Below are 13121 nucleotides of genomic sequence, written 5' to 3' on the forward strand. Positions count from 1 at the left end.
CTGTGTGTGGAATGCTCAACACAGACATTTAAAAGTTGTCTTGCCCTTTAAAGGCAGGAATGAGCCAAATATATGATTTGATGCCAATCTTTTTCATACTGAACAAAGCCACTGTCAGAACATGTAAGTGTTTGATGTAAATTGTGATGGAGTTTAAGTTTAGTTGATAAAAGAAAAGGTCTTTGTGTTGCATACACATTTTCATTAAGTTAACCTCGAGACTCGGATAAAACGGAGATCTCCCTCATCTTGGCTCAATGGACCGTCTGTACTTGTACTTAACATAATTGTCAGTGAATTAAATCTTAAATCTTGAAACATACAGAAGGCTGCAAATCATGTGACTGCAGGAACCATGCTCTACTCTTTTACATGCAAGTGTTGGGGAGCCCATAATGAACACGCGCTGAATACAGACCCTCCATAAAGAAAACCTTTATCAGCTGTCAGTGCCATATTTCAACTTCCCGGTTTGGTTCGTGTACAGACACAGTCAGTTATTTTTAAAGTTGTGCAGCTGTTGTGTGTGCTATAAGGGGCTGTCTATTGCCACTAATAAGAAGATCTTTAGTTGTCACTGTGCTAATAGTCTGCATCTGTGTTTTTTGTCTTGATTTGTTTTTTAGGGAACCAATGATGAGGAATCTGTAAAAAGCATTTTGACATCCCCTGAGAATCGCATCCTCGTCAAGCGGATGCTGATTAAGTGTGCAGACATCTCCAATCCATGCAGACCTCAAGAGCTCTGTATAGAATGGGCTGGCGCATCTCAGAGGAGTATTTTGCACAGGTAATCGGAAGGAAAAAAATACAGTGCTCATGGTTGGGGAGATGGATCCAGCAAGCAGCAGCTGCACTGTATTTTTTGTTGTAATTGATGCATCCATTGTGCGTGATGATCACTTGTGCTGTCGTCCCTGTGCAGACGGAGGAGGAGAAGAGACAAGGCCTACCGGTGGTTATGCTGTGTTTGACAGAAACACGTGTAGCATACCAAAGTCCCAGATTTCCTTCGTAGACTACTTCATTACGGACATGTTTGATGCATGGGATGGTAAGACTGCACAGCATGGTGCAACACACTAGAGATGCATACACTGTTATGAATCTGCGTGATGAGTCGTATGATCTTATTGACAAGTCTAGACAAGTAGCATAGACAAACGTACAAATAATACAGTTATATACAGTTATAATGTGAAGAGAACGTCAAAGGTAATGACAAATGTTCTCATAGTGAGTATGTTTAATACAGCAGTCAAATTAGCAACTGAATTCAAATATTATCTTTAAAAAAAACTTTTAAACCGACACCAATTTCATACCGGACCAGTATCGATACAGATACTGACCGTATATCCTGAGTTGAGTTATAACGGATAAAAAGTCGGCTTGGTGCATTCATAAGTCGTTCGTATATGAACTAATGAGACAGTGGTGATGATTTGAAAAACAAAGTGTCAAATCTGATATTGAACTTCTTTTGTTGCCTCTCCAGCTTTCGCAGACCTCCCCAATCTTATGCAGCACTTGGACAACAACTTCAAGTACTGGAAAGGCCTGGATGAGAGGAAGCTGCACAGCCTGCGACCGCCTCCAGAGTAGGCCGCTGCAGTGTTCAGACCTGGGACTCTGCGGTCCGGGGCAGCCCTCCTCTCTCCTGCTGGGGCGTCGCTCTCCCTGCCGGCCCAGCCAGCCATAAGGCCTCCTCGCCTTCACTCTCCTGCTTCTGTAGCACGCTGAGCGTCCACATATCCGTCCACACAGAAACCACAGAGGGACTTCCTGACAGGCCGTTTGCAGCAGTGACACTGCTTGCTTTACAACCCTGTCAGATGAAAACTGTGACAAACAGACGCGGACACACAGCATCCTTATGAACTTCTCGTGCCTCTCGGCCATTCGCAGTGTAGCTGGTCAAGTGACATGACTGAGAGAAGGTCCTTACAGGCCTCCTGGCAAAGCACCCGTCCCCTAATTACCACATAGGCACTCCTTTCTGCCTGTGAAGTTGCTGTTTTGAGTAAAAACTGCTTGTTTACGGAAGGTGCGAGCAACACTGGAGGAGTGGGTGGAAGTGTGACCTGGATATTAAGGTGTCCAATCCACGTCAGGCCATATAGTCACCTTTGACCTCCATCCCTGTGCTCGCAACAAGGCAGGACTGCTCCTTCTGCCCCTGGAGGCCACATCATGGAATAACACTCCACTGCTCTACTTTTCTTTTCTTTTTTTGGCAATATTTTCATGTGTCCTTCAGAAATGCATCCAAGTTGACACAACGCTGTCATAACAGACATGTGGGAGGGGATGCTTTCTTTATGGGTCAGGGAGTGGATCTTTACTTTAGGCCACTGCTGAGAGAAAAAAACCTCATCATCATCATAGGTAACTAATTACAGATGATTTGGTTTGTTAATTTTTCTTAGATGTTCCATATTTTCTATGTTAAGATTCACAAATGATTGAGTTGATAAATAAATAAGAACAAATTGAATTTCAGAAAGAGAGAGAAAAGCCAAAGCTGATGAAGACAAATACTACTATAGCTCGAAAGAAAAATCTGTTATTGAAGTCATATGAAGCATTACCATAATAAACATTTTTATTTTCTTATCAAAAGTACAGTACCAGTTTGAATGAACACTTTTGTATTGCACTGTAAACAATACTACAAATGTCTACGTCTCAGTGATTTGTCCAGGGATGGGATGTTGCATTGTAGAATAAGCTGTTATTGTTGATCATCAGGAGTTTGTGCGGGTGTGTGTGTGGGCGTGGGGGGCGTGTGTGTGTGTGGGTGTGTTTGGGTCGTAGGTGTGGGCGCGTGGGTGTATTCATTGTTGCAACAGTCCCTTACTCTTGGTTTAATGCTGTAAACCGCTTGACATTTGACAAATGTGTGAAGACATTTTGGACTTGAAAATCTTTTCGCCCAGAAATTTTTGTATCTGGTTTATCCTACTGAAAAGACTGCCTTATTTTATACAATATTTATACAGTACATCCCACTGTGCAACTGCAACGGCCATCTGGAGTTTTTATTATGACGTAGTCAGAAGGTTATGTTAAAGTAAATCTCAATATTTTTATAGACAATGAATTTTACACTGGATTTGCAGCAAACGAGAACAACCATTATAGCTGTCTGAATACCTGTGAATTGGATGGTCACACTCAGCATGTATACAGAGAACTAAATGGTTAAGAAGGATGTGGATCGCAGAGTTGTCTATCACTGTCGTGAAGCAGTCTCCTAGAGGCCAGCTTGCATTGATTTTTTGATCAAACACCATTCTATTTTGGCCACTTGTCCAACATCCTTATGCACACGGAACAGCTTTATGTTCAAGGCTGGTTTCAGATTAGGATACTAATATATGTTAAAGAGTGTCGCTTATTAAGAATATTTCCTCTTTAAACAGTATATAAATGCCATAACAGCTAAGCAAATGATGGTTAATGAGATGTTTTGACCACGGTTATCTTTGTTTCTCTCGTATGAAAGAACTGTACACTCAATCAGGGGATTGTTTGTCCCTTCTGATTCACATCTTGGTCTGAAGGCACGGGGGGAAACAATAGAAACTATTCAATGAAAAATAAAATGTCAATTATAAGTTTGCAGTTTATTTCCTGCAATGATTCAACAACCTGTGTCCTCCTTACTTATGTCATCTTTCTCTCGTGTTTTTCTCTCATTCTTTATTAGCCTACAATATGCCTTATAAATGCATTCGATATCTGCACTGAGTCTAGCTATCTAACTACCTCTTTAGGTTTCTTGTTTTACCGGTTTTTAGAGCAATAAGAAAGGACCAAGTATGAGTTTTTTTTAATAGAGGCAAAAGATATATCTCAAACTACATGGTGGCTGGTTCAGACACTTACTGTACAAACCCTGTAAAATGGACTATAGAGAACAAAACTCTCCTTTTACTGAGATGGCACATTGAACAAATCTGCTTTTCTTCTTCCAGACTGTCTAATGTTGACATTAGAATACCCGATCTCAACAGGTGTAGGAACAAGTTTAAACAGCCTTATTTATCTCTTTGGGGTCACTCACTATCATTTAAAAAACGTTTTTTTAAAGACCACATAACTGAATGCTTAGTGTATTGAACTGATCAAGTGTGTGTTTGATTGCCTATGAATTCAACTTTTCATTTGTAACTGTTTGGTTTCTTACAAAAGTAAAATATTCTCGCTTTGAGGTTAGGGAATGATCGTGGTTTGGTTTAAAAATACTATTTGATTAAGATAAGCAAATGATTGTGGTCGTGGTTAAAAGAACACTATGTTGGCTGGTAAAAGGAAATGGGAAATAAACAATGGTCTCCCATGTCTAAATCACTTTGTGGACCCATCTATCTACCGCAAACTTCTTTTTCACAAATGTATAGTCCGATTTGTGAATAATATGTGTTTGCTCATTCATTATGCACACTTTATGACATACTATCTGCTGGAACAATGTGTTTGATTACACAATTGACATGGAGAGCTTAATGTGTCTGAACTCAGACTGGCTTTCCATTCAACTAAATTGCCCTACATTCAGCCCTGACAAACGGACCGCGATGAAACACCTCTGAGGTAATACATAGCCTAAATATTGAGACGAGCGATTACAAACTTTACACAAGTCACGCTGCAGTGTGTAGTATGGTGGTGTAATGTTGTACTTATAATGCTCGATTTTCCATTTCCAGACACAGTACATTGGTACCTTTGGCTGCCTGGACATGGGTCCTATTTTGAATATTTCATAATTTCAGACAGTGTAAGCCTGTCTTGATAATTTGATTGCCTTGAAAAAAATCCTGAAAGTTGTTGTACTATCCATGACAAAGTTTGATATTATGTATTATTAGAATATTCCCAATGAACCAAATCAAACCAAGTAGTAAAGGGGAACTCTGAACTGCGAATCTGCTGTAGCCGACGGGAGTTTGTAAGTGTCATGTGACTGTAGCTTTAATGGAGGCCCAGATGCTGTTCATGGCCCCACTAGTAGCGTGATCCCGCCATGATCATGACACTCAAAATGGTTGGATTTGTCTATGCTTAGTCGTACATTTTAAATCAATTGTATGAAAACCCGGAGCCAATCTCAAACTTTATTTTCTGACGATGTTAATCAATCATCGGACGTCGTAACAGATTGTGTTACATAACAGGAAAACAGTTTAACTTCCGCCAAGTCAGACTTTGCGACAAGTCGTCAGAAGAAGTCGCCGGCGCCAGAAGGAGCAGACCGATGGCTCCCGTCGTCCAGCGTTAACTTAGTAGAAACTGTTTTAATTTTACAGCCAATTTGTGCTATGTCTTCGGGAATGACTGGACAAACACCGTAAGTTCCCCACATGGTTTGTTTTTGTATGAGTACATTAGGTATCTTGAGTAATATGAGCTAAGAAAAACACTGAATAGTAAGCTAGCTAACTAGCTAGTCAAGCTAAAGCTATCTATCGTGTTAATCCACAAGCCAGCATACATGGTTGTGGCCTGCTAATGACTTCTAGCATGCGTGATGCCACTTGTGTAACACGAGTAGGCTGACCAGAGTGCAGCATTCAAAATACTCTAAACGATATTCCCTTAAGTCTTAAATGGATTTGTTGGGAATACTATTGTCCAACAACAGACTCGTAACTTGCTTTAGCAGGTTAGCTAGCTCAGTGTTAGCTTTATCATCAGCTAACTTTGGCTGTTAGCTTAGCGGCCAATAAACAGTTAATATACTACACCGACTGTGTATCTGGCGCTACCTTCAACGGCGGTGTTATCATCTTCAAAGCCACAAGTGGTTTATTATCAAAAAAGCTTTAAACCTCCCTTAACTTTTAACGCAACATAAAAACATTACGCGACTGGCTGCAATGAACCGCGATCCACATACGTTAAGATACTCCTTTTATTATTAGCACTGCCGTCTGAAATGTTGTCCTAATGTTGAGTGCTATCCCTTTTTGTGTAGGTATTTTACGAGCAAACGTTTTCTTCACGAACTGTACAAGTGTAGACAAATAATGTGTTGGCACATGTCCCCTGAGCATTTGGGCAAAGGCACAGAAGTTGCCTTTTTAATCATAAAGAGGTTTTTGCCACTCATCTAAGATTCAACACATCTTCAAGATTGAAATGGCAAGTCCATTACCCGGTGACTTTCTTGTAGTAAAAAGGGTTTAGTAAATGTGATCTAGTTTAGCTTATTTAATTGTTTGTATGTTTTTGTTTTTTAGGTGCCTAACCAGCCGATGGGATAAGACAGCCCAACCTAAACAAAGTGTAGAAGTGAGGCAGCAGAGGAGTAGTGAAAATGCGGCCCACTCGTTATCAGGAGTCGTCGGCGCTGCTAGTTCAAACAGCACAGCCTCCCAGCCGCTACAGACGGGAGAAAAGCCAGCGCCCCAGGGTGGAGTTGAACTGGCCGCGGCCATGGCTGCTAAAATAAATGCCATGTTAATGGCAAAAGGAAAGCTGTTGACTCCTCCACCGATACTTGCAAAGGTGCACATGATTTAAACAGCTGTTGCAAATAACCGTTTGTCTTGTTTTATGGCGTTATTGGTTGGGGCTTACCGCTTCCTTGTCATTTCGCATGTCTTGTAGTCTGCCCCAAATGTTTCCTTGGCATCCGCCACAGAAGAAATGGCGGTCACAGAGGTCGACATAAACGATGTGCCGCTAAATTGCAGGGACCTTCTTACTAAAGGCAAAACACAGGAGGAGGTAAGTGAACCGTGACCATGGTGGTGTTGCGTTTGACACACGATGTTAGGTGAAAGCAAATGGGGAATGTGAGAAAAGGATTAAGAAGGCTCTTAAACAGCTTTAAATATCCAGATAAATAATCCCCCTTATGTTTAAATCAAATTTACTCCTTTTTTTTCAGATTCGACAGTTTAGTGGATCGGTCGTCTCAACGAGAGGTCATTACATGCCTGATGCTGCAAAGAGAAAAGCAGGGTGTGTACTAAAACTAGGGATGTCCTCATCCCAGTCATTTAATACTAATCTCCTTGTTTATTGTAGTATTCTTTACTTGTATTCACCTCAATATGTAAAACATATTCATATCTATTTTGCAGAAGTAGTATTCCATATATTGATATTTCATATATAGGGCTAACTTGATAGTAGACTAGACAATATGGTATGTATTTGTTTCAATGAAAAAAAGAACAGTCTTATCATAGTTTTGACTAGTAGTCAGTCGCAAGCTGCACAAACATAGCTGTCCTTTTAAATCTTTGCTAATGGGAGGTTTAAGAAGGTGAAACTATTGAAGCGTATGGTTTTCACCGATACCCACCTCCTAAAGTGAAAGTGGTAGCGTGAACCACCTGATCTCCAGAGATTTGTTTTGAGTGCTCTGCACCTACCCACAATGCAACTCGTTAGCAACTCTTTGCAATTATAGTGATAAACTCTTATTTCTTGCTGATTGCTCTCCAAGAACATCTCAACATATTTACCAGGAGTGCTATGTTTATCTAATACAAATGTAATCAATCAGTTGCCATATAAAATTATTTCTTGAGTAAACAAATGTTTGGAGGAGCTCAGAAGTTATCCATGACATTTCTGATCTGCTTTCTTTTAGACAACGATCTTTGTATTTACATGTCCAGGGAAAGAACCAGGAGCAGGTCAACAGTAAGTTGCACTTTAAGAAAAAAATCTGCTTAATATGTAGTCTGGCATTGTCTTCATCGAATATTGTTTTACACATGTTGTAAGCTGATGTCCAAACATTGTCTACTGTTAATCAGAGGCTGTGCTGAGGATAAAGGAGATCATCTCCGAGGACCTGCTGAGGGCCTCGGCCGCATCAGGACAGCAGATGCCCGCTATGCCTCCGCTCACACTCTACCCTCAGCCTCCTCGCCTCGTCAACTCCTCACCCGTGCCACGGCTGCCCAACACCAACTCGGCGCCAGGACATCGGCCTGCCGCTCCTCATTCGGGGGTACGAAAGACGTGACGTCTATATCAAAGTGCACCCCTCCACAAGTGGTGGTGACATTCTGTTCCTCGGGATTAATTACTAAAATGTTACCGTTGCAAATATGGATGTGCAACATTGGCACATGAAATAATTACATGCGAAGTCAAATTTGGGTTATGTTGAATACACTTGATGATACAGCTCAGGTCTTTTTGTGTTAAATATTGCTTGTCTGTGAGTTAAGATTTTAACAGTGGAGGTTAAGAAAGTGAGGCAAATGAAGACCATGTTGCCTTCACTGATACCCACCTCCCAAAGTAAGCAGCAGAGAGAACGTCCCTGGTCTGAAGGGAAAAGCCTCGGATTTCTGCATCTGCTAACACATCTGTTCTGCTTCTATTCAAACGTATTTTAGATGTCAATATACAACCTAAATATGCAGGTCATTATAATGGGTCACATTTTCCCCCTATCCACAGAGTTTTGTGCACACAAAGATTTTTGTGGGCCTGGACCAGGCGTTCCCCTTCTTCAACGTGAACGAAAAGATCGAGGGTCCGGGAGGTTCGTACCTGAGTCACATCCAGACGGAGACGGGGGCTCGAGTCTTTCTCCGGGGAAAAGGTTCCGGCTACATTGAACAAGCATCCAAACGAGAGTCTTTTGAGCCTCTTTATGTATACATCAGGTATGTTCATTCCAAATGCTCACTGTTGGCACACTTTTAAATTTCCTATTGGCAGTAGTTCACCAGAGAGGGAGATCCACGGGTCACTACATGAGTTTGTGGTTGAAACAAGACCTGTTTGTTTTTAAAAGGAAACCACAAAACGGAGTTTTGGTTTACTGAACCATTTCCCTTAAATCATAAGCGGACGTCACTTGACTTGCTTGGTGTAAATAAGTTACTTGTCTGAATTAATGAAGTCAATCCAAGGTTTAAGTTTTGTGTCAGTTTTGCTCTGTTACTTCTGTCCCGAGTCTGTTTCACCGTGTTTAACTCGTGGCGCCTCGTGTGTTACAGCCACCCAAATTCCACTGGATTGGAGTCTGCGAAGAAACTCACCGAAAGTCTGCTGGAAACTGTAAGTTCATGATATCGTCGCCACAAATGCAGTTGTGAGTTTAAACTGGATTATATGAGGGCCTAATGGGAGGTTTAAGAAGGTGAAACTATTGAAGTGTATGGCTTTCACCGATACCCACCTCCTAAAGTGAAAGTGGTAGCGTGAACCACCTGATCTCCAGAGATAGGTTTTGAGTGCTCTGCACCTACCCACAATGCAACTCGTTAGCTGTTGAAAGCTTATCAGCACACTCTTTGTGGATTGTTATCTAGCTCCTTACATAGTTTTTGTTTTCTCTGGCTCTCCAGGTGAGAGATGAAAACGCCCGTATGGTGACAAACTACACAGCCACCGGCTCAACACAACGTAAGTATTCTTTTATGTCTTGTAACGAATTTCAACAGGGTGACCAAATATCAGGTACTCGTTGACTGCATTCTTCTTGTGGTGATTAATCATCCCATGACGTCTTTCGTGGCTCAACAATAGGTTGAACTCGTACCTCACAGTTGTCAAAGCACCGTTATTGATTCATGTAATATATGCTATTAACTCCACGTTCTATACTTTCATTTCAGCATACGCAGCACATGGATTTCCACCTAATAGCAATTACTCTAGCCAGGGGTCCTGGTATAATGGGTATGCTGGCGGCTATTCAGCGTACTCAGGAGCCAGTGGTTATTGGAGTAATGCAAATGGTCCCTCAAGTCATTCTAACATGTCGACAAACCCTCCATCTTCTCAGGCAATGGTTCAGTATCCGGTGTGTCCTAGGAAACCGCATCCCTATCTCGTCCAGGTAAATGCCAAAGATCGGGGCTGCCACTAATGATTGTTTTCAGCGTTCATGTATTCCTTATATTGTTGATTTGATTGAACTTGTAAAATGCTAAAAACATGTTTTTATTTTGTTGTATAAAGCAAGAACCATATATCTCTGATGAAAGTGTGCGGATATCTATTCTACCAGTTTGATATTTTCGGTACTTCCCGCCCCTTTATAGAAGATGAAGTGGTGGTTATCCTGCAATTATATAAAGCTGGTCAAATATTTAAAATGATGTATTGGTAATTTGCTTTAGTTAGCCCACCAGCTAATAAATTGACCAACTACCAATTTCATCAAGAGTTTTAAATCTGCTCACCACAAACTTCATCTATGTCATATTATGTTGTCGGGACACTGAGTGTTTTAGCTGTTTTAGCTTGCTGCTTCCTGCTGCTGCATTGGTGTGTGTGTGTGTGTGTGTTTGTTTTGCTCTACTTAAGGACCCTGGCAGCAGTGAGACGGTGGAGCCTGAAGGAGCGATAAACACCACCCCTGACTCGGGAAGTCCCAGGCGTCATTTCCAGGAGGGGGCAAAGGAAGAACAGGTAAGCCGTGACACATGTTCACATCACTGAAAGAGCCTTTTCTTTCTTTTTAATGACTGACCGGTTTGAGCTACTGCGTCAATTATAACTGAAAAATGTAGAATTACACACTTATTCCATGAAATGATCACATGATAAGTATCATAGGCATATTTTCCGCAACACACGTCAGTTTGTTCATCCTACATGCACGCTGTCTCTAGCTTACTTGCTTATTTTTTTTTTGACTAATTGAGTTTGAACATCAAACTACCATCCCTAACACAAATGGCCTTTATACACTTTTTACCACAGACGAGGCTTTAAGCTGCAACACTGTTGGTCTGAAAATGTATACAATGCTGCCCATTTGGAAAATCCTGTCATCAATACTTAAGGCTCTGTCAAATCAAATTCATATTCTTGTCTCTCTTGAGATGTATCTGTAAAGGTTTTAATTAGATTGGAGAAGTTTAGAAATGGTTTGAACGATGCCTCTGCTCTTTTATGTGACTTCTAACTTTTTTAGAGAATGAGAAAATGTTTATTATTAAAATAAAACCCAAAGCTCTCACCATTTGGAAAGGTTTGAACATCGGGGAAAACAATTGTTTCCTGCGGGTCAAACTATTTCCATATAAAGTTTTGAATCGCCTTAAATGTGTACTTTCCTGTTTCAGCCTCCCAGCAGATCTCCGGAGGGTCCTGCTCATAAAGAGTCTGCACTTCCTGCCTCCAGTGTTGGAGAGGAGAAAGTAGTACAAAGGTCTGTGAATAGATCTTATTTCCCTTGTATATTATTCTTCATGAACATGGTGTGGTGTAGCTGCTGATGTTTCTCTCCCTCTCTCCAGGATTCTGATGCCTCCTCCGCCACCTTTCTTTGTGGCTCCTGCCCCCGTTGCCCGCAAAAGGCCGAGACACGTGGTGACTGAAGATCCGGTTGGTGTGCCTGGCATCGCCGCGTCAATGGGTATGCATTTCTGTATCTCCGAATATTCAGAGAGCCTGAGTGCTCAGACATGTCTGTTGCATGAAATGGCATTCTCCCCCCCCCCCCCCCCCCCCCCATGGAGGAGCGGAGACCTGTGTGACTCTCTCCACTGGTAGAACCCACTAACATGCTCTTCTTGTATATGTTTTTTGTCTTTCCCTTGTGTTCTCTCTCTCAACATGTGTCCATGGACCTGCCTGTTATGGACGTGTGCTCTGCTGCCGTTTCATTTGATATCTTCCCTCGCCCCCCCGGCTGTGGATCAAACAAACTCGAAAACCACCGCTAACATGGGGCTCCTCAATGGGTTTCCTTTTTGTCTCCTCTCGCTTTCTCGCCCCCTCTCCCACCTTCTCTGTCGCCATTTTTTTTTTTTTTTCATTGTGCTCCCTACAGCTGTTCAGGAGGAGGTGAGCGAGAAGAAGTCTAAAGTGGACCAAGATGCATCCGGGCTTGTGCCCTACGGAGGAGATTCCTCCGATGAAGAGGAGGAGAGGACACGCAGCAGTAAGACTGATCACTCATAGCCCCTGCCCCATCCATCCCCACTGTCCAGGATACCCACAGACCCAAAGCCTACTTTCAGCAACACGACTCAAACCCCATAAAAGGAACAATCCACCCTCATATTTTCAAACACTGTTTAAGGACTAAACTAGTGTTTTGCCGTGTTTTAACCCCATTTAGTTCAGAGAACAAATATCTTATTGCTGACTATTTTCCAAGCCAAGTTAGACTTTTTTTTCCTCTTTTTTTCCCCAACTCATCGCCGAATGGTGTTTTGGGACACCTTTTCACAAATGTCTGGTTCCACTTGATGTACTACCATCAATGTTTAGGACTAAAGACGGCTGACCACGCTTCATACACTGTCAGGTTGACAATCAATACAAACGGGCAGAAGATGGATGCAAAAAAAACACTGGACTAGTCTTTGAATTATCACCAGTTTCTGATGTTTGGTGCTTTCCTGGAATCTTAGGGGAGAAAGGTTTTTATTATTTACTTATTCTGGTGTAGCTTTTGCTTTCACTTCTGTGTTTTCTCCCCATGGGACAATTTAAATCTATGCCCATTTATATAGCAGCTGTTAAAATAGAGGGCCTGCCAACTAGGCATTGTGCATGCGTGTGTCGCCACATGACTTCAGATGCTGCACAACTTGTGGCTTCCTGCTAATTGGGACATTTTGAGGAACAAATCTTTTTTACCGTTTTTCTCCCTTGTGTTATTACTGACTTGGTAGAAGCCCTTTTTATTTTCATGTTCTGACTCTATAACATGCACTTATTAATGTCTTAAATGCAGAAACATCTTCAGTTAACAAAATATAACTTCACTTTTAACAGTGTGGAGGTATTCAGGGTGGGTTCTTCCTTTTTAAGATGTCAATACAATTGAATGTCTCCAAATGGATTTTTTTATCAAAACTTTTTTTCATTTTCAAAAGAGTATTGTCAATACAATTCCCTTCTCTCCTGTCTGAATTCAAACACTTGGTCTGCTGCAGTTACTGATATTATAAATACATATTGTAAAATTCAGTGAAATGTTTTTCTTATCTTGGAAAATGGTGTATGCCTGTTCCCATGGAATACTTTAATAAAAACACCTGAAAGTTCCTGGTCTTTGGATTCCACACGTACTGTTGAGGGAGTTTGGGTGTTCAGAGAGTTGGGGTTTTCTTTATTGGGGCTACTGCCGAAGAATTTGTTCAGTAATAAAACCAGTTAATTCACTTCCTTCC

General features: G+C 41.5%; 2 protein-coding genes across 2 annotated transcripts in view; both read left to right on the forward strand.

Moving 5' to 3' along the window:
• The window catches only part of pde8a (phosphodiesterase 8A), a 37551-nt gene extending 33894 nt beyond the window's left edge, over positions 1 to 3657 (forward strand). The window contains 5 exon segments of the mRNA XM_079286537.1: positions 627 to 759; positions 762 to 790; positions 926 to 962; positions 965 to 1054; positions 1499 to 3657. Of these exon segments, the coding sequence (XP_079142663.1) occupies positions 627 to 759; positions 762 to 790; positions 926 to 962; positions 965 to 1054; positions 1499 to 1605 (396 nt within the window). The 3' untranslated portion in view covers positions 1606 to 3657.
• A 1458-nt stretch (positions 3658 to 5115) lies between these two features.
• On the forward strand, positions 5116 to 11909 carry LOC306788895 (KH homology domain-containing protein 4-like). Its single transcript, XM_079284593.1, has 14 exons — positions 5116 to 5356; positions 6249 to 6516; positions 6619 to 6738; positions 6902 to 6975; positions 7613 to 7665; positions 7782 to 7978; positions 8437 to 8645; positions 8982 to 9042; positions 9333 to 9390; positions 9603 to 9826; positions 10297 to 10401; positions 11061 to 11146; positions 11235 to 11353; positions 11771 to 11909. Exons 1-14 carry the CDS (start codon positions 5328 to 5330, stop codon positions 11899 to 11901), a joined length of 1734 nt encoding a protein of 577 aa, XP_079140719.1. The 5' UTR covers positions 5116 to 5327; the 3' UTR covers positions 11902 to 11909.
• Positions 11910 to 13121: the final 1212 nt, after the last annotated feature.

This window comes from Melanostigma gelatinosum (genome assembly GCF_949748355.1).
Source record: "Melanostigma gelatinosum genome assembly, chromosome: 2".
In the NCBI taxonomy this organism is placed as follows: domain Eukaryota; kingdom Metazoa; phylum Chordata; class Actinopteri; order Perciformes; family Zoarcidae; genus Melanostigma; species Melanostigma gelatinosum.

Excerpts from the sequence above, each read along its gene's own strand:
- LOC306788895 (XM_079284593.1), top strand. The coding sequence starts at position 5,328 with ATGTCTTCGGGAATGACTGGACAAACACC. Across the intron at positions 7,979-8,436 it reads CTGCCGCTCCTCATTCGGGG|AGTTTTGTGCACACAAAGAT; the intron begins GTACGAAAGACG and ends CCCTATCCACAG. Across the intron at positions 9,827-10,296 it reads CGCATCCCTATCTCGTCCAG|GACCCTGGCAGCAGTGAGAC; the intron begins GTAAATGCCAAA and ends GCTCTACTTAAG.